Consider the following 21082-nt stretch of genomic DNA (forward strand, 5'->3'; position numbering starts at 1 on the left):
TGCATAAACTCTTTTTACAGCTTATGACCTGCCATGGTGGTGCATTCTGCTGCTGAGCACGAGGTCACGGAATCAAACCCTGGCTGCAGTAACCATATCTCAACAACCATGCGGTGTGCGATACGAGTGTTTGTTGGGGAACAGCAGGTGGTCGAAGTTAAATGAGAGCCCTCCACTACACTCTCTCCCATAGCCCTCATGCAGCTTTGGGACTCTAGACCAGTGTAAATATCAGTCAAGTAATTTTAATGTGAGAACATTACTTGGCTCATTGAGCGAAAACCCTGCCGTCATCAGAAAGCCATGGCAGGCATGCGTGGCAGAAACGCGGCCCCTGAATGACATCATCACCCCTGCTGGCTCAGTAGGCCATCACAAGGCAGGGGCAGATCGAGAAAAGCAAGTGGACTTCTGCGGTGAATGGAAACAGGTTTGGAGGCGCTACTCCTCCTCCCTGCTGTGCTATGCCCTCTCAGCTGAATAACATAGCAGACTGCGCTCAAGAAGGGGGCAGCTTGGTACTGGCTTGCACTGGGCGAGTGGGGTCACCATCTGGACAGACTTGATGTGGTACATGTACACAGTAGCGTGATATGCTAGGAAATACGATGCCCACTGCAGGGCGAAGGCCCCTCCCATGTCTCTCCTGTCCTTTGCCAGCTACAGCCACCATCTGACCACCTAACTTTCTGCTGCTCCCAGCTACGCTTAGCTTCTCTTGGAAACCACTCCATTATAAGGACCAGCGGTTATCCTACCTTTGCATGCAGTATTCATGTAAATGCGGCGGCTTATGGAGTCTTCATCATTGAAAGTTGAATCACTTGCATCGACATCAGGTGAGGCAGCAAAGCGTAGCTGAAGGCGGCAGTTCACTGCAGACGAAGTGCGGGACCATTCCAACACAGCGAAACAATGTTCGCCCCCCACTCAGCGACAAGAATAAATTCTCTCGCATTTACACATCATAGGAATTGCTTAGGTGCCCTCATAACTTTTTTTAGTGAAGGACTCGACATTTTTGTAATTATCCCGTGAAACTGTGTGTTCCTGTAATATAAAAATTTCTCAGTAACGGTGAAACTTCTGAACAAATGACACAGTCTGCAATTTGAGCTGAGAACTGTTAGAGTGGCCAGCCAGAGGGCATTGAAAGCCATGTGCTCTGCGTGGCGGTGTTGTAGGCTTAAGTGATGAATGGCAGGATCCGGTCCCAGTCGGAGTGGTCGGAAGACACGTACATCGACAGCATATCGCCTAAGGTGCGGTTAAACCGTTCCGTCAAGCCGTTAGTCCGAGGATGGTAGGCCGTGGCGGTATGGTGAGTGGTCTTACACTGTTTGAGAAGGGATTCCATGAACTCGGACAGAAAGACGCGCCCACGGTTGCTCAGCAGTTCCCGGGGCGCTCCATGGCTCCCATACGGGAGCCTTGTTCACAGTAAAAAACGAGAAGCGGGTGCGCGAGCTTATGCATGCTTATCTCTGAAATCTGACAACTGCTTACGCACACTCCCTGTGCCCTCTTTTCAAGCATACATAAGCTCGCGCACCCGCTTCTCATTTTTACTGTGAACAAGGCTCCCGTATGGGAGCCGAAACGTCTTTTGTGTATTCATGTTGTGCTCGGCATCTGCAATGTCACATTTTATAATTCACTCCGACCAGACGAGTTTTCGTCCAACTCTTGATTTCAATGCCAGCTTTAGTGCACTGCTGTATGCATGTTGTAAGGGAGTGCTTAACAATATCCTCCGTCTCAAAATGCTTCCTCAAGAGTGGGCTTTTGGCTCTCCAGGGATGAAAACCAAATTAAAATGATGATGGGCTTGATGAATGAAACAATGGTGCTGATGTTCTGCAAGATGATGCAAGCCCTATGAACACGAGGAGCATGATGACTGCATTTACAGATGCTTAGCGTACTTAGCATAACATTTCAGGTTAGTGTCAGACTTCGTAGTCTAAATGAAAAGAACAGAAATAAGCAATAATGCATTTTCACTGCTTCCGATCTGAATCTAACAGGATAACAATGTTTTTCAAAAACTAAATCCCTAGAAATACGTCCGATTGGGGCTTCAATGTACTGCCTCACTTTCACAATACTGCCTGCATATCCGTGAAGTGTAATCAAAGCTAAATTTAAATTGTATATTTTACACCGTGACTGCAAAGGCGGAGCAAAGTATTAGTCCCGAAGTACTACACAGTGGCGAAAAAGTGCCAGTAATGTAAAAAATGGGTACGGAAAGCTTGCAAGGATGCCTTTATTTGCAAAGAGAGATGCGCACGCAGAACAGAACAGCCGCTTGACTGCTGCAGTACGTCGAACTTGTGCTTTTAGTCAGTACGCCAAAAGGTTGCACAAGCTACACTGCACAAATATTTTTTCAAAACGTTATTTGGTAACAGCAACGGCTAGTTAAGGCAACGCGCGAGAAAATTCTTCTCCGAACTGAAGCAAGCTCTTGCACATGCATTTACATCAGATTGGAATTGACGTCGGCTGGAGGAAGGCCCTTTTACCAGAACGGCAAGGCCAACTCAGACGAGAGTCAGTCGGTTTTAGGATCACCATGCATTTCAGTTCGTTTCGTCGTCACCAAGATCAACTTCACCATCGTCTTTCACCTCAGCATCGCCAGCTGAGACTGCGCCAGCAGCGGCTTCGTGCTTTTTAGCTCTCATGGCGTCTTTTTTCGTCTTCCCTTGTCGAAACTGCTCCAAGTTGCCGCTCAGAGTGTCAATGAAGCTCTCGAACTCCATCTCTTCCATGGCAGATATGATGTCGGCACCCGTCACAGTCTTCCTTTTGCCTTTCATCGCAAAGTTGTTAGCGCACGAAGTGGTGTAGAGAACGAATACGCTTGCCGCTTTCGCCAACGCTGCCCTTGCTTCCTTAGAAACGTTCACGCCGTCCGGAAGGGCATCTTTGACGATGCGAGTAACAACGGAGAGAGGCAAGTTGAGGTCCTCGGGCCGCTCTGCCATCTGGCCTGGTGTCTCCTTATGAATGCACGGTACAGAAAAATGACTATTTTGTCACGGCAGCAGCCAGGGCACAGTACTTTGCAGCTTTATATATATATATATATAGGCTCGAGTGAGGCGATGAAGCGCAAACAAAGCGACGAGCCACCGCTTGCAGTCAACTTGTAGTCAACATGCCGCGCGCGCTTGGGCGCACGTTGGATTCTAATTGGATTGGTTTGCAATCAGGACGAAAGTTAATGATTATTTTTAAAATCAAAGCATATAAAATAATTGCCATACAAAATAAATATAAGTATTATTTTGTTAATAAGTTTGAAAACAAATTTAAAATTTTTACAACTTAACGGTAGACGTCATTCGTGCCAGGAAAGAAAGATGAGAAGCGCAGGCGCGCCTCTGCCTTTGGCGGCTATGGGCTTTGGCATGCTTTGGCTACTTTGGCTTTAGGTGTTCGAATAGCCATTTGGGCACGCTCTAGTAGAGTGAGTGGTCTGGGCTTCGCTGGCTTCGCTGCCGGTTCTTTGTACTGGTTGTTAAGGGGTTTGCTAATGGGAGACAGTAATTTTGAAATGTCCGATGGCGACGGACCTAACGACGTTGTTAAAGGCGGTTTTATGCACCGCAACCGAGGTACCGATGGTTTTCCGCCAAGAGGCCCACCAAGGTGATGCCGCGTACTACAACGCTTTACAGAATCTACCTATTTTTTAAATGGCGGAGTCTCGCTCGATGTAGTACTATTCTGTTCACTGTTCTTTGCGTCACGTGTAGTGCTGAGGCATGGATCAAGGAGTCTTGCCTTGTTGATGCCTGGTTTATTGCTGCACCCAACGCGCGAACTTTTTTGGTTGTGGTCGATGTGTTTGTGGTGTAAAGCGAACTCCCTGTGCTAGCGTGGAACGCGGATCCACGTCTTTTTTCGTTTCACTCCTCCTGTGGCATTTTCATTTTGCGCGTTTTATTTCTCTCCGCAGGGATATTTTTGATGGTAAATATTTTCTTATTTTAGGACTAATTGGATTGCTGCCAGTGTACGTTTTTTCCGCACATAAGCAGCAGTGTTATAGACTACTACTATGCAGCAACGAAATTACAGGATCTAGCTTAATGCAGCGTTAGAGATTATTGCGGACACGTGCGCGCATAGTGCATGCGACCGATGCCCTGTGTGGACCGTAGTTATTCCGCGATGTTTCCACGAGGGTTCCTTTTTGGAGAGGTGTGTTACGGAGACCTGAACAACGCATTGTGCAGCCCTGTGTGCTCTATAGTGAGCCAAAGATAAGGCAGCAGTTAAGCTGTGCGGCAACTGTCCTGAATAACAGAGCGAACTTGGATGAGGACTGAAGGAAGACACAAAGACGGGCGCTGTCCTTCACTCCTCGTCCAAGTTCGCGCTGTTATTCAGGAAAATGTCGTACCAACTCGCCCAAGCATCCGCTTTAACTCAAGTTGCTCGCATGCTATGAGTTGTGGTTAAGTCACCTCATGGGCGGGTGTTTGTCTAGAAAAACCACAATAGCTTGAGCGGGTCAGGCATCCGTAGTCTGGCCTGCCCGAGTTGTGATTTTTGGTCGAAGACAGGAGAGGTGTAGTCCTTTCCATTGGGCGAGAAGGATGTTGAAACGCACCCTCTCCAGGCTGTTGCTAACTGGTTCTGCTGCTGTGTCCACCTCGCTAGCGCGGGTTGCACACAACTCCCCAGCGTGCAATGTGGCGATGCCCAAGACCATATTGGAAAGGTCTATGGACCTTTGCAATAAGGGTGCCCTGGGCGCTGCTATACTGTTCACTGGACTGTCGTGAGCACCTTGCACTAGCACGGTGGAGGCTGCAGCGGAACCAATTTCCGGCAGTCCAGAGAGGAGGCCCTTGCCCGACCTCCCTTGCCTGATGCAAAGGTCTGTAGGTGTAGTTAGTCTGTTTCCTTTACAGACCTCTTTGAGAAGAGCCGTAGTTCAAGCAGTCGTAACCTCGGCAGCTGCGAACAGTATCGCAGCGTAAAGTTGCACACCGCCTCATTCCTCTACACCCTCCCAATTTAGAACTTTACGCGAGCCCAGCGCAGCAGCGCCAAGGCAAAGCAGATCAAAAATCGGGAGAGGGAGCGAGCATGCACGCCGATCATGCTGCTGAGGCTAGTATCGTGTGCTTGGGTGTTCTGCTTCGTGCAAAGCAAATCGCGCAAAGCAAGTTTTGGAGCAAAGTTCTGAGGGCGTTTGTTTCATGTTCTGTTTGCTGCATGCTTGTGGCTCTCAACTGGTGCAGATGCATTAACATTCCAAGCATGACATTAGGCCCTGGTTGCATTTGCGGGTTGTGTCTCGAAAGCGTTTGTTTTGACGCAGTTAATGTGCCAGTGCTGAGGGTACTTTTCGGTCAATTTTTCATAGGTATTAATTGCAACTGATTTCTTGGGCATGCTGGGCTCTTATTCGCAAATGTGTGCTCTTTTCAGTATTACCCATGCTATATGCAGTGGATAAAAACAGTTGGTTGCAGCTGCTTGGGGCTCCGATGCATAACAGCCAATTCTGGGCAGGGGTTTCTTCACACTGATCAGAACAGCCTAGCAGATGATGCTTACTTCACCAGCAGGAATTGTGGTCTTGCCCTTGCCCTAGCATTCTTTCTCCTCTCCTTCTTCCGGCACAGCAGCGCTGGGCATTCTTCGCTTGCGTGAAGCTGTTAAAAAAATTAGGGGGATGTGCCTTATTTCTCTGCGTTCTTCGCTCCCAACCTTTGTGTCTTGAGTGCATATGCTTTGTGCAGTTGGGTTTTCATTTGACCTAGTTGCGCAGAGACCTCTATGTCTTGCATTTATTGCTTGCATTTTGTACCTTATTGAAGTTTGTTTCATTCATTTCGTTTATTAGTACTGTCAGCCCCCGAAAGGGACTATAACAAGATAGGAAAACAATACAGTCAAAGATCAGCAGTAAACTTAGTGCAAGAACAGACACGTGTTAAAAAACCTAGCCATGTAGCTACTAAAAAAAAATTGGCAGTGGCTTAGCTCTGCTGTGCCAGGATATGCATAGCGTGAGGTGAGGGCGAGGTGTCCACATCTTGGTGGACACCTGAACAAGAGGGAAGGCGCATAACTGCCCTCTTGGAACAGTGGACACCCCAACCACGCTTTAAGCTAAGTGGCAGTAGTGACAGGTTCGTTGCTTAACGAGGCAGTTCTTGCACTTTCGTACAAACCCTCATGACGGCTCCACCTTGTTCGCCCCACTCAGGCGCCGCTTTGCTAAGTGTTCCTCTCGTTTCTCTGGCGTCTCCGCTGCGCGCTTGGCCTTAGCCAGTTCGTTCTTCCTCTGGTTAACCGCTGACTGCCAGGCAACCACTTCGGGATCCGGTGGATTCAACTTTTCCGCTCAGCAGCGGCTTTGCTTTCCTTCTCCATGGCTGTAGCCTGGCTGTCGTTCCTCATCTTCCTCTCCTCCTTGTTGTTGGCTCCGGCGCCCCAGCTGTGCAGCTGCGACGTCACTGGCGCATGCGCAGCTTGGCTCGTCCACTCTCGTGCGGAACTGCTCATCCAAGGCCAATGTAGCTCACGCTACAAAAGTCTCTAAATACACATAAACAAAAAAAAAATTCATCACATCAGAAACCAGAACAATAGCTCTCTTCAGTAACTGCAAAAATAACCCTACCTTCCCGAGCTAGTGTTATACACAAACTGATCTAAATGGTGCAGGTATTCAGTTAATGATGTGGACAGAAAAGCAGAGTCTGGAACCAGAGAGTTCCAATCTTTGCAGCTTCGTGGAAAGTAAGTAAACTAAAGTAACTACCTAAACTAAACTGACCTTACATTCTGTATGGTCAGTAATAAAATGAGCTTACTATGGCGATGTGTTGATGTTTCATTGGTTTTGATTTCGAAGTAACCTGACTTGTTTATTTTGAGGAAATTGTTAAGACCTGGTTCTGGTGTCTAGCATCGCTAGTTTAGCTTGTTTGCAGAGTTCTGTTGAAGAATGGCTGCAACAGTATTATAGAAAAACCTTGGAGCGGGTCTCTGTATCCTATCAAGCTTGAGGCAGTTGGTTGCGGTGTGAGGATTCCATACTATTTTGGCGTACTCAGCTATTGCTCTAGTGGTTAGGGTGCTTGGCTACTGAGCTGGAGTACCTGGGTTCAAACCAGACTGCGACAGCAGTGCTTTGTTGGAGGTGAAATGCAAAAGGTGCCCGTGTGCTGTGTGATGTCGGTGCACGTTTAAGATCCCCAAATGGTCGAAATCATTTCGGTGCCCTCCACTAAGGTACTTCTTCCTCTCTTTTTTCTTTCACTCCCTTCTCTTGCGATGTGGTTGAGGTGTCAGCCAAGAAGTGAGACAGTTACTGTGCCATTTCCTTTCCTCAAAAAACCACTAATGCCCCTTTCACGTGGGCATTTCATAGGTCCTTGAACTGCTAGCCCATCGACTCAAAGACAATTGAGCGCTGCAACATGGCTGGTTCCAGTGGCCAATGAGCCAATAGTTTGTCGAATCAACAGAGCAGCGCGGAACCCTGTCAAGATGTTGAGGACCTTCGAGTGTTGCCTAAGGTTGCTAGTGTTGCTTCAAGTGGCGCTAATGTGCACTTTCATGCATGATACATTTATCGAACAAAAGCATGAACAAGCATTATTCTCCTAAGCTTTAATGCGAGCAATAAAATATTAGTCTGCACAGTAATTGATTTAAAGTGCATTAATTTTATACTCTCCATCACAGAAGAGTTCTGCCAGCGGTACCAGTGTTGCCAGAGTGTTAAAAAATTGCAACAGCAAATAGTACAAAAGGCAGTGTCTTCAAGACAATGATTCTGGCCTTTAAGAATGAGTGAAAAACCCCTATGGCTCCAAAGAGTGTTTTTCAACATTCAGTTCAGATTTATAAAAATATTTTTGTTTATGCAAAATCGAAAGTAGTGGCTGTGGTGCCACAGAAGCTTGGCATAAAACATGAGGACCATTTCAATGGCCATTGCGATTTACCAAGTAACGCGACACAACTCCTTCGAGTTCAATAGCAGTTGAGAATCTCGAAGGCTCTCGACTTGATGGCCATTGAAACTGGCTGTGTAAAAGGGGTATAAGAATTGTTTTGTATGCGAGGCATTTCATATCCTGGAGGCGAAATTCTAGAGGCCCATGTGCTGTGCGATGCACGCTAAAGAACCCCAGGTGATTGAAATTTCCGGAGCCTCTCACTGCGGCGTCCCTCATAGCCCGAGTGGCTTTGGGACGTTAAACCCCATAAGCCAATAACCAACCATTTCATATCCATAGTAATATTTTGCATGGTACGTGTCAGGCACTATACTGATTTAAAAGCTTTGGAGATTACGTTTGAGATGACGTTTTCAGTGTGAGTCTTAGGTCTGGTGTAAATGTTATCGATTTGTTCAAGTATGCACCCGTTAATTTGATGATTAAATTTAGAGTTTTTCTTTCTAGTTTCTGATATGAACCTTTTGAGTTTAACTCCATCTGCCAGTCGTTGCACCATTGTACTATTCTTTGGAGGTCTGTGAATTTAATTCAGTCTGATCATCACTTGTACTTATTTTACTGTGCAATGCACAGTTGTGAGCAAAATGTCCTAGCAGAACACTAATACTTTTTTGTAGGTCATTATTAAAAATAAAAAATAGAAGTGGACGTAAGACACTACCTTGTGGCACCCCGTAAGAGACAGGAAGAATATTAGACTGACATCCTCTAACCATTACATATTGTTTAGGAGACGATATGTATGAGAAAAATAATTTTGTGAGCATTCGATTCTTAAAGGCTGCATTCACTCTGTTTAACAATTTTTGTTGCAATACTTCATCAAATGTTTTTGCAAAGTCAAGGTGTCTGTTTGACCCTGGGAGTTTATTGTTTCTGTGAGGTTGTAAACTATTTCCTTGATAACTGTGAAGAGTCCCCTTTGGAAGCCATGCTGATCGAAATAGGTGAGCAGGTGCTTGTGTTTTCAAGTAGTTTCGAAGTGGAAGAAATCTGATGATAATTTTTAATACAAGTATTTCAGCTTTTATGGACAGTACTGTATAACTGTTGTTCTCTCCTGATGATTGAAAAATTTTCGTCAGGTATTTAGAGGCCCGTTCAACGCGCCTGTACAATAAATTGTTAAGGATGCAGTCTAGGCCTTGTCCTTTCTTGATGTCAGCATGTAATAGCAGATTTAGAACACCTTGTTTGTCAACTTGTAAATCAGGAATAAGAGGGGGCAGCATATCATTGTCATGATTGTGAATAGATGAAAAGTGAATGCTTCTAGAGCTGGGTGCACATCACTGCCCCGCCATCCCCCCCCTGTCTCTGGTTTTTAAAAGTGCGAAAGCACTATTCCAACGATGTCTGTGCCATAGATAACTAATTGGAATAAATATCCGCCACTGGGATTCGAATCAGCTTCGCTGGCCACTGTGCGAGAGCACTAGGCTATCGCCGCAGCCTGCCAAACTTGATGGAAATGATCAGGAGAGCGAGAAAAGCGTGCAGTGAAAGCTGCATTAGAATATATGCACCAAGGTTTCTGGGAACAGTAGAACCCCTTTGTATTGAAGTCCCTAGGACCAGTAAAAGTCTTTACTGTATAAGTGTCTTTATTATATAGGTTGTTGGTGATAGCATGGCTTTGAGGATGCTGTTTGGTAAATAATTGGCTACTTACTAAACACAGTATGTTGGTTTATAAAATAAACACCCAGAAGTCCTTTTCATTTTCCATTCTGCTGGTATTGTCCCATTATGTGGTAATTATTTTCAGTTTTCACATTTTATCTCGTCACGATTTTGTCTGTCACGTGGAAGTGTACCACATATACATGAGTACACTGTGGCTACAATATAATGAGAGTTTTATTCTGTAAAGAAATGAGATTTGTGTGAACACACAGGCAGTAGTTGAGAAATGTGCAACATAATCAGCAAAACTGCCCACATGGTTCCACTGCACCTCCGCTGCTGCCTCGTGCTGTTCGCCCCTTTCCTTCCCTTCCCTACTCCTCCCTGCACTCGTACTGTCTCAGCAGCTTTCTTTCTATGTTCACAGCCAGCTTACTGTGCTTTTGCCCGTGCGCGCCATGCACTTCGCCTTGCAGCTCCAGGGCCCTCGAAAAGTTGGCTTCTCCTTGTAGCTTATGAGCCGGATGGTTAACCCATCTCAAGGAGTGCCGTTTTATTGTCTTTGGTATCCATTCGCCTACCAATGTTGGCCTTGGGATTGCGTCGTTACATGTCTGTGGCTCTGAAGTGAATAGAGCCACAGACTGCGTGCACGCCGCGATGTCATCATTCTGTGGGAAGTATGTCTCCATGGCCAGATGTTCTTTACTATATCCAGTTCTTTACTATAAATGAAAAAAAATGTGCAGTCATGTATAGAAAGCAAAATGGGACCGCAGTTTCCCTTTACTGTATCAGTTTCCTATAGTGGAATTCTGCTATACTTTAGGTCACAAAGATTCAGGAAGCACAAACTTTATTGGTTCCTTAAAGGAGACTGTGTACTGTTGGAAACAAGCATAAAAATATTGGTGTATCCTTATGGTGATATTGATGAGAGCAGAATTCGCTGTGTCGGCAGGGGTTAAAGGAGTATATACACCTAATTTTTAGGTGTATGATTTCTTCTTCGTAATGATGTATAAGACATTATTATACATGGATTACCGCATGGCATTCTCCTACGACTGCTACAAAATTTATAATCGAATTTCGATTTTTGTTTCAGTGGCTGAACGATGACTGATGCCAGAGTGTGGTTATACGTCACATGAAAAAACTGCAATCGCTGCTTCTACATTTGTTGTCATTCTGGCTCCTGAGGAAGGCTGGCTTCTGCACTGCAGTGAATGGAAACGATGGAGCAGTGATTGTATTGCAGTTTTTCCATGCCTCATACGACATATAACCACCCTTTGACGTAACAACCAACGCTCGGCTGTTGAATCCGAAACAGCATGACAAAAAAATTCGATTATAAATATTTAGCGGTCGTAGGCGAATACCACATGGTGATCCATGCATAGTAGCGTCTTCCGCATCATCGTAGAGAAGAAAACATGCCGCCAAAATTAGGTGTCTATACTATTTAATATTTTAAATTAAAGGACTATGGACACCGCACATTTTCTTCTCTATTATGATGAATACATGGATCACCGCATGGTATCCCACATTACCGCTAAATGAGTTACAATTAAATATCTCCTTGAAGCTGTTTCGGATTCATCAACCTAACGATCGCTGTTACGTGTAAGAAGTGTATAGGTCATGCGAGGCATAAAAAAAAAAACTGCAGTGTAATCGCTAATACGTCATTTGCTTTAATTACACCTATTGAAGCAGGCTGGCTTCAACATTGTAGTGAATTAAAACTTTGTGTCAGCGATTGTATTGCTGTTTTTTCATGTCTCACCGGACCTAAACACTTCTTACACGTCACAGCCATCGTTGGGTTGATGAAACCAAAACAATTTCTAGGAGAAATTCATTTGTAACTTATTCAACGGCCGTGTACGATACCATAGGGTGGTCCATTTATTCTAGTGCCTAATGCATCATTTGAAGGAAGAAAACAATCGGGCAAAAATTTGGTGTCCATTGGGTGCGAGGACATTTCTGGCCACCATAAAATATTAGGTGTACATTTTTCATTGCATCTGACTTAAAGGGATACTGAGGCGTTTTTGAATCAACTAACTTTTCAGGGTTTTGAAGTAGTGTCATTGCTGATCCCGTCTGTGAAATTATTTTTTCGGTTTTGGCTAAAACAGTGGTGCAATAACCAATTGAAAGCGCGATGTTTAAATCTCTCGCGCCCTGCGCGAGCGCAGGAGAGGACAACAACGGAGAGGGAAACCTCGTCCATGTCGGCCAACGTGACGTCACGTTGAGGAGCCGGGGATACTTCGGTGCACCCGAGTGAGCTTTCAGCGCGTGTTGTTTCTCGTGCTGCATGCGCTGTTCCTCATACTGCGTGCGTTGTGACGTACAGAGCGTGTCAGCCGACCTTGAGAATCAGGTTCAGCACGAGGTACTACTCTGCGTTCGTGAACACGAACAACTACGGCCGCGACTGCATCGTCTTCCACTGTTTTCCGCAAGATCATAAGCTCGCAGCGCAAGCACTCGCTGCTGTGACGAAGAATTCAAGCTGACCAAAGCAAGCGTACTCTGCTCGAAGCACTTTCGCAAGAGCGGCTACATGCAGAGCTTGTCCCTAGTGTGATCTCTGGAGATTTCTGTCAAAAAGACACGACTGAACCATGACACAGTTCCTTTGATTTTCTCGCACATGAGAGGCGTGTCACGATTCCGAAGCAGCGCCTCTTTTAAAAGTAGAAACATGCTCACTTAGCCCCTGCAGAAACCTTATAGAGGCTCAAGCATGTGTCGCTCTCCTCACCTTAGGTGCGGCCAGACCACCTGAGGCGTGCTCAGCAAGGCTCGGTTAGTGATTTTATACTTGGTTCGATATGTCCAAGCAAGCATCGAAGCTCTTCATATGCGGCATCTCGTTTAATCGTAGCTAGGCAATTAGAATGAAAGCATTCGACAGATATCTGTCTGATTTCGGATGCAAATTGAAGAGAGCAATGAATGCCAACCAAGTTTTTGCAAAAAAAAAAACACCATATTTCGCAACCCTGTTAGGTTTCTTCATCAAGTTGTGGCAGCGGGCGAGTTGCAGCTAGCTTGGCTTTTAAGCACGCATATAGTTGGCCACCACTTCACTGAACCTAAGCTGCAAATCTAGGAAGGGCGAACGTTTCCGACGGAACGATTAATATTTTCTGGCATCTGCTGTACGCACCATGACTGAAGCAGCAACCTTGTGCGCGTATTTGGCTTGGTTTCCAGCGCACAATGATTGCGTCACTATCCTGTGGTCACATACATGCCTCGCAGTGCTTGGCCACTGCGCTTTCGCTCATTTTGACACCAACTTTGTGCTGCTTCATCGTTTACCTGAAATACTTTCTTACCCCAACCTACAACGCCAGGTACTGAGAACAGGATTTTTTGTACACAGCACTTTGGGCCTTTTCTTTAGGATGACGCTCTTTCGGGCGAGCTAGGAGGCGTCCGGTGGTGGTAATTGACTTGAGTATTGTTCACACCCCTTCCTTTCCGAGAATACGAGCCGAGGTTGTACTGGCACCTTTTACGCATGGTCTGCATACGCGTCTTTCAGGCTGGCGTATGCTTGTGCTAGGAGTAGAATTTCTTGCTTGTGTCTTTTCTGGTTTCAGGTGATACGTGGAATGAAGAAACTGTAGTGTACATTTCTTTGGAGGTCAGTAAATAAATAGTCGCCATAATCGCTTTTACAACACCACGGAAAGCTGTGATCTGCACTCAATGCAGCGCCGGATCCGCATCGGCAGCTGCTCCAGTCCTCAAAGTGTCATCGCGACCTCTCTTGACCAATCACGGACGGCGGCGCGCCGCACGGTGTGCCCCGTGGCACAGGCCGCATATTTCTGCTAAAAAAGCCGCCACGGTGGCTCAGTGGTTATGGTGCTCGGCTGCTGACCCGAAAGACGCGGGTTCGATCCCGGCCGCGGCGGTTGAATTTCTTTGGAGGAGAAATTCTAGAGGCCCGTGTACTGTGCGATGTCAGTGCACATTAAAGGTGCACTGAAGAGGAATCTGAACTCGTCTTTTTGCCGCGGGAACTCAATCCACACGTTCCGAGCATTCTTAGAGACTTCGATTTATTGCCCTGTGTGGCCGATTTCCCTAATTAAATCGAATTAACGCCCGGCTCCCGCCTTTTTATTTTTTAATTCTCCCACGTACAGTAGGCGGAGTCGACCAACGCGGGGAGTGCCTTTCACCCAGTCCCGTGGCGGCTTGCCGCTCTGCCATCGGCGGAGTAATACGTAGTAGTCCGTAGAAGAAAATAGTCCGCGCGTATTTTTATTAATGCGGGCTTATTTTGCGGTTATGTTATCTGCAAATGAAATTATTTATTTGCGGAAACCTAAAAAAGAAAATGAAGCGAAAGCAAAGCCTCCACAGAGCTGGCTGAAAGGCGCTGCCCGCGTTGGTCAACTCCGCCCACCGTACAAGGGAGAATTAAAAAAAAAAGGCAGGAGCTGGGCGTTAATTCGATTTAATTAGGGAAATCGGCCACACAGGGCAATAAGTCGCAGTTTCTAAGAATGCTAGGAATGTGTAGATAGAGTTCCCGCGGCAAAAAGACGAGTTCAGATTCCTCTTCAGTGCACCTTTAAAGAACCCCAGGTGGTCGAAATTTCCGGAGCCCTTCACTACGGCGTCTCTCATAGCCTTAGTCGCTTTGGGACGTTAAACCCCATAAACCAAACCAAACCAACCATATTTCTGCTAAAAAAGGCAATTCGCGCTTGTTTTTGCCTTATTTGGATGCAATATTCCAGTATAGAGCATGAAAAACTATAGGACGCCGCTGCCAGCCTGATTTTCAAAAAAAGGGCTTCAGTCTCCCTTTAAGGGGACAGGGTAAGCGAAAAATCTTTTGCAGTATCGCAATTCTCCTGCATAGTATAGACCAGAATCCAGAGCCGGCTATATGCAGGCTGCAGCAGCTGCGCGGCCGCAGCCTGCCTATAGCCACGATTTGCTGCCCTTTAGGCGGTAAAAAATTATAGCCAAACATACCTCCACAGCGCGGTTGTGTTGCAGGAAGTCTTTGCGTTATCAAAGGGAGAAAATGATGTGTTAATCATGAGATTTAGTTTGACATAATTGTGCTGGCGCTCAGCACGCGCTCGTGTTATTGCTGCTGTCTTGGTGCTCCATCGCAGAGAAAACTTATGGTCAGTATCAAGCATTAGGTGTATGGGCTAGCATGCAGTTCCCATAGACACTTTTAGTTGGCCGTACGGAACGGGCTTATGTACGCAGGAGCGTTGCGGGTTGCGAGTGCGCATGCGCAGAATGTTCGTACCGCTGGGCCGCTTGTGTACGTACGCACGTATCATGTCGTTGCGTGCGTGCGCTACGGGCACGTTGCGTGCTGCGTTGACAAGATGGCGGCGCCCTGCTCACCCGCTTCGGAATAAATGCGTGTCAGCACTGGATTCTTTTGACGCGATAGCTCGCTCAAATGGTAGCGGTTCGCTTTTATTTCGCAAACTCTCGGCCACGCGTAAAGGTATAAGTGATAACTGGCCCTGGTTTTTCAGATCATTTGCCAATTTTCAAGCTCTTAGGCCTAACTAAATGCCCTGTGTTTACATCGCAAGAACGACACCTGGCGAAGCAGTTGTCCAGCTTTTAGTCATTTGTTACGTTTTGTTCTATTTGCATAGGTTTTCTTGGAACGAAAAAGGCTCATAGTGCACCCACCCTAGTTATCAGTTATTATGGATGAAAATTTCTTCAACACAGCGTTGATGTGCTTTGATGTCTTGTCACTAGATGGCGCCACCGCTTACGCGTGCCCCTGAGGGACGCTACGGCATGGCCAGCTAAAAGTGTTGTGCTTACACTATTTACAGCGTGCGCAACGCAGTAAGCGATGCGTGCGGAAGCTTACTGCGTACGCTTAACTAAAAGTGTCTAATGCGTTGCTAATCCTTCCTGCCGGCCGTAAAGCACCGCCCTCAAATAAGTGTAAATAAAGTTAACGTCTTGTACATTCTTCCTTGTGCTGTCTCTGAGCCTGAGTTAACTTTCTTTCTGGCTTTGCACCACAAATTGCAGTGAAGAATTTGGTGCATATGCCGTGAAAGGGTAAATGCGTGTGCATCTGTCATTGTGTAAGCTGTTTCTGTGGCTCGTTTGTTTGAAGGGTCTTCATGTGCAGTTTTCACTATTTGAATGCAAGATTTTGTGCCACTCGGACACTTTTAATCTAAGCTGAAATTTCGCTGTTCGCTTCTACTTTCATGCAAAATCTTGCTGGTGTATGTGGCTTTCAAGTTAAAGCGGTTTGGGCTAGTTGGTCAGTCATCATTTGAGGCATCTTTACTAGTGCAAGAGAAGACCTGTATCCTGACCTCCCTCTTTTTTGCCCTAATCAAGATGCCTCAAATAAAAATTGTGATCAGTCCTGAGCATGTCACCATCGTTCTCCACTTTATTTGCTGTGCAGTTTTGGGCCCACCCGAGGCCCACCCCCACGATTTCGTGGCCCTCCTCCGCCGGGCATGATGGGGCGACGTGGGCCTCCCCCAATGATGCGGCCCATGATGGGGCGGCCTCCTCCCCCTGGCTATCGACCTCCCTTTGACCCCAGTTTTCCACCTCCACCCAACATGGGCCCACCACCCCCGATGGGCATGGGGCCACCACCAGGCATGGTACGATCTTTTCATTGACTTTGTGACTTGCACGACTCTCTGGTTCATTCCCCTATCCTGCAAAGGAATAGTGATGACTGCCAACACTTTGCATCTCTGCTGTATGCTCTGTTGCACACAGACTATGCACACAGACCACTCCAGTTCCTGGAGCTATTGCAGGCTGGAAGTTGATTCTCATTGTTGCTTGGAAAGCGAACGCTCTTCTACGAGGTGCGGATGAGGTATTTAATTGGCCCTTGCCTCCCACATCGCTCGGAGCTGAGCTGAGTTAGCAGGCCTCGCAATCCCTTTTAATGCGTTAAGGAGCTTGTGAGGTGGAAAAGGGGGCGTCGCCAGAGTGTAAGGTAGGCTTCTGTGGCTCCGTTCTGTTGTTCGTCCTTGAAAAATACCAGGAGTGCCAGCGGTGGAGCCTTGGGCTGCTTGAGAGAACGGAAGCTTTCCATTTCTCTACCAGAAGCACTGTGAGTGAGTGTGACTTCAGCGTTCGTCATTGCAGAAGTGGACTCTAGGAGCAATGTGGAGGAGTGATGCTGCTGTGTGGGTGGTACAAAGAGTGGCCGCTATTGTGTTTCACTCTTAAGGCGGAGTTTAAGCATCTCTTTCCTCTAGGAACATATTGCATAGTCTCATAAGGTGAACACAGAGACAAAGCAGACTGGGCACGCGCAGATTTTGAAGGTTTGCGCTTGCACTTTCAGCCTTGCCTTTGACATGTTTGCCCATTTTGTCATGTTGACCACATTTGTGCCCCGCCTCAAAAAAATCACTTGAAACGTGTGTTCTTGCGGGCCATAGAAATGGCACATCCTAGTAAGAGTCAACCAAAATCATGCAAAACTAACCGCTTTGCAACCACCTGTGCACCATGGTGCTCCCTTCACGACCTGCGCAGTTCATGACACTGGATGGCATAATTACAGTCGACGACCGAAAATTCGGACACCTGATTTTTCGGACATGCTTGATTATTCGGACTTTTTCGCGGCACTGCGACATGGCCCATAGAGCCAATGTGTAAGAGCGCTTGAAATTTCGGACGCACCGCAACTGACCACTCGATTTCTCGGACCTCGTTCGCACTCGCCGCCAGTACCCAAGCTGCCATTTAATGTGTACAGTGGAACCTCATTGACTCAAACTGCAGGAGAGATCGAAAACTTGATCCAACAAAACGAAATTCAAGCTTAAAGGGAGCCTCTTAACTTGTGACGCTGAAATTCTGCGCGAGTCGGCACATTGCGCTCTCGTGTTTTAGAATTCGCACTGTTCTTGAATGTCTTCCGCCGCACGAACTTGAACCGTAGTCTGAGTTCACAGAATTCATCTGTGCCAAGCCTTTCGTCCTGAATACGGAACGCGAATACGATCGCAGAGGCTACACGCATGCCGTGGCCTCCGCGATCGAAGCGCGTTTTGGGCGCGCCGCCGGAGCAGATCGCGGAGGCCACGCGCGCGCACAGAAGCTTCCAAGTGCCATCTATGGATGGCGCCCGAGGCTGTGATCATCATCATCATCAACTTTTTTTTCCGCCGCGATTTTCCGCTATTCACATCGGCATCAGTATCGCCAGCTGCAGCCTTTTGTGACGTGTTAGCGCGTTCGCCGTATTAGTTGTAATTGTGGCTTTCGTGTGCTGCCGCCGAGCTTCGCAGTTTTAGCGCGATGGGCAAGCACCTTAAGCTACACGGCTGGGAGTTAGCTCTCGAACACGGTAAGCGTGCGGCGGGCAGGAAATTTGACGTGGCCGAGAAGTGCGTCCGATGATGGTGCAACCAAAAGAGAAACACAAGCTGCAAAAAGCACGCTTTCCGAGGCAAGCCGTGCGAGTTTCCCGAACTGGAAGAAGAGCTGCTCCTCTATGTGATGGAATTTCGAACCAACAACGGCTACGCGTTGACAGCGGACGTGCTGCGCGGCTTTTTTGGGATGAGTGTGCACCAGAGCACAACACCAGCTCAAGAGTCGAAATGCTCCGCAAGTGACAATTGAACGTAGAATAAATGTCGCTCATTCCCTGGTTCGTGTGTTTTTACTTTAAAAAAAAATTTTTTGTGCACATCGCGTGTATGGGCCGCACCCTAAAAATTGTCCCTGGAATCTGGAAAAAAAAAAGTGCGGCCCTTATACGCGTTTATACGGTATGCCGCGCGGCGAAATATAGTCATGAGAAGCTTTAGAATGTGTGCAATACAATTGGCCGCTTTCTCCGGCATACTGGTGATAAGTTTGTGATTTTTTCGATGAAATTTGATTTTCCGGACTGCCCGATTTTTCGGTCGTTTTCGCGGTCCCTAGAGAGTCCGAAAAATCGGTCGTTGACTGTATCTTAAATTACTTGAAATTGAGCATAGCTTGAGGAAAAAAAAATTTTAAACTTGCCACTGTCAGAAACAGCAGGAGGGCCGCATCGAAGAGCAGCAGGGATATAAAAACACGCAGATAGTACTCACAGTTTGCGCGAACTAACAAGAAACGCAGGACCCCACACGCTCACGTGTAAAGTCAGCCTCGGCCTTGCTTCGGTCTGCTTGGTTCCATGCGTTGGTAAGTGCTGGTAGCGCCACTTCCCAGATGCAGTGGCAACGTGCTTCAACGAGGCAGAAAATTCGAGCTAGTTGGTACACATTCATTGCGGAAAATTTTCTTTGTCTTTGTTTGCCAGCACTCGAATTTTTCTCAAGGCGTGTTTCCCAAGGCCAGTTTTTGCCGAGTGTTTGCTCTTTATCAAAATTACTGTATATTGCTGGTTATAAGTTGACCGTCCAACTCATAAGCCCCCCCCCCCCCCCCCTTGGCAAAAAAAGATTTTGACTCTGAATATAAGTTGACACTGCCTAAGTCCGCGGCCCTAGCTTGGCAGTAAGTTTTTCAGAAGACAGAGTCACGTAAATAGACATTTATTTCTCCATGAGACATCTCTTACGTGAGAAAGACAAGGTCGCGGTCATCGCCATCGTGTGAGCCACTGCTGCTGCTGGACATCGGAAGTGGCGCCAAGAGGCTGCACATGGAAAACGCTGCACAGACCATACCAGGCATCGTTGGCCCATTGCGTCACTTTGCTCAGAGTGTCTGAAGAACAGGTCACGTCCACTACCGCTTTTTTCACAGATGTGGTGATTTGGCTGTGGGAGGAGACCAGGATGAGCATGCTGTGCGGGGCTTTAGCAGTGCCCCCGGATGCCTGCACCACACTAGACGAACCATTCAAGGGCAGTTTCGTCATTGAAATATTCCTTTTCATAAACCCGCAGGATAACTTTAAGTGGAAACTTTTCCGTTGTCAGCATCGTTTTCTTATTGAACTGAAGAAAGGGTGGTAGCTTGTGCCCATCTGCAGTGCAGCACAACATGACCTAGTGCGTGTTGCCCGTGGTCAGCAGGCGAACCTGGCTCTCTCCTTTCCTGGACACGGTCCTTTTACTGGGCATATCGAACCAGGCCAGAGTCTGGTTGGTGTTGCCGATTGGACCAAGTAGGAACAAATGTTTTGCTCTCGGGTCACTACCGCAGCCCAGAAACGTGCGCTGTTTCTCTTCGTATGCTTCACGCAACCTTTGACATACGGTTGTGCATCACCTTAGGCTGAGGCTGTTCCGTTTCGTGACATTTGTCACTCATTTCTTTGACACCTTAAACTCTGTGCATGGGATCCTCTGCAGCAATGCATGCATTCGCTTCAGTGTCGTTGTAGCAAAGACTCCTGCCTCTTTGGTTGGGAACCCAATTCCGAACTGCCTCCTCAACAGCAGGGTATTGTCCATTGTTGCCAAATCGTGGGAAATTTGCTATATCATGGGAAAAGCTAGCTACCAAGGGAAAAATGGAAAGTTATTTTTGAACCATTGAGAATACGGGAAAATTTCGGTGTGGCTGAAAACTGCTATTTCAAACGTGTTTTCTCGGGAAAATGTCTAGAGAGACCATGAAAAGTTATTCATCATGGCAGCCCGACTGGTCTTGGGAGCAGAAATGTGGTCTGTCTTCTTCTCTTTCCTGCCTAGCCTTGACTGCAGAAAGCTGTCCAGGAGTATACAGTAATTCCTCGTTATAACGAAATCGCTTTACTCGAAATATCTCTTTATTCGAAATTTCTTCCGGTCCCGACCCAAACGCATGCATTTTAAGCCGCATTACTCGAAGACCTTGACCCGCTTAGAGCGAAGTGGCAAGCGGAGGCATCGCCGCCGCCGAGCGTAGGCAACTCCGCCGTGGCGGCAACCCTTTGCGCATGCAGTGCCAAATTAATACCGCCGACGAATTAGACTCATGCAGGCATAGAACAGCCCACAAAAGTACCAAACCCACGATCGATGACCTGCCTAGTAACGGGCACCAAAAGAGTGCCGAGTGTCCCCTGCTCAGTGGGGCCAAATTCCATGGTGCAGTGCGCCCGAACCGTTAATCTCGGTCGGAACCGCATTCCTGGTGTTCCCCGTGACAGAATCCACACGAAAATAGTTTTCCTCGCGCTTTGCGATGCCAGAAAACCGCGGTGTCTTGGATGCGGAAAAGTGGCCGGTCATGCTCGAATCGCGCCCTTGGACTAGACAAACGGTCTATATGCGTGGTAGGGGGACTGAATTTTGTTCTTACGGCGGGGACACGTGTGCGAAAAGCGAGCGCGATTCACCGCGGCGCGAAGTTGCGAACGGTGCCGCAGCATCCGATCGCAGCTTGCCGCTTGCGTCCAACCTGCTAGATGTCAACGACGGGAAGCGGGAGCCAATGTTAGCGCGGAGAGCGGCAACGTCATGATGACGTAGGGCGCGCTC

At 47.2% G+C, this 21082-nt stretch overlaps 2 protein-coding genes across 4 annotated transcripts in view; one reads left to right on the forward strand and one right to left on the reverse strand.

The window, feature by feature from the left end:
• Positions 1-2245: 2245 nt before the first annotated feature.
• Chrac-14 (DNA polymerase epsilon subunit 3 Chrac-14) lies at positions 2246-3183 on the reverse strand. The gene has a single exon (XM_089576767.1). It carries the CDS (start codon positions 2991-2993, stop codon positions 2586-2588), a length of 408 nt encoding a protein of 135 aa, XP_089432893.1. The 5' UTR covers positions 2994-3183; the 3' UTR covers positions 2246-2585.
• Positions 3184-3444: 261 nt separating this feature from the next.
• LOC149349319 (transcription elongation regulator 1-like) overlaps positions 3445-21082 on the forward strand; it is a 179519-nt gene continuing 161881 nt past the window's right edge. The window contains exons 1-3 of one of the 3 annotated variants that reach the window (XM_089578256.1): positions 3484-3660; positions 11846-11933; positions 16096-16303. In XM_089578256.1, coding sequence (XP_089434382.1) covers positions 3573-3660; positions 11846-11933; positions 16096-16303 — 384 coding nt within the window. In that variant the 5' untranslated portion in view covers positions 3484-3572. Of the gene's footprint in view, positions 3661-11845; positions 11934-16095; positions 16304-21082 lie in introns of all 3 variants that reach the window. The other 2 variants (XM_089578253.1, XM_089578254.1) reach the window with 2 other exon arrangements.

The sequence above is a fragment of the Amblyomma mixtum genome, chromosome 3 (genome assembly GCF_055824585.1).
Source record: "Amblyomma mixtum isolate Tamu chromosome 3, ASM5582458v1, whole genome shotgun sequence".
Lineage (NCBI taxonomy): Eukaryota > Metazoa > Arthropoda > Arachnida > Ixodida > Ixodidae > Amblyomma > Amblyomma mixtum.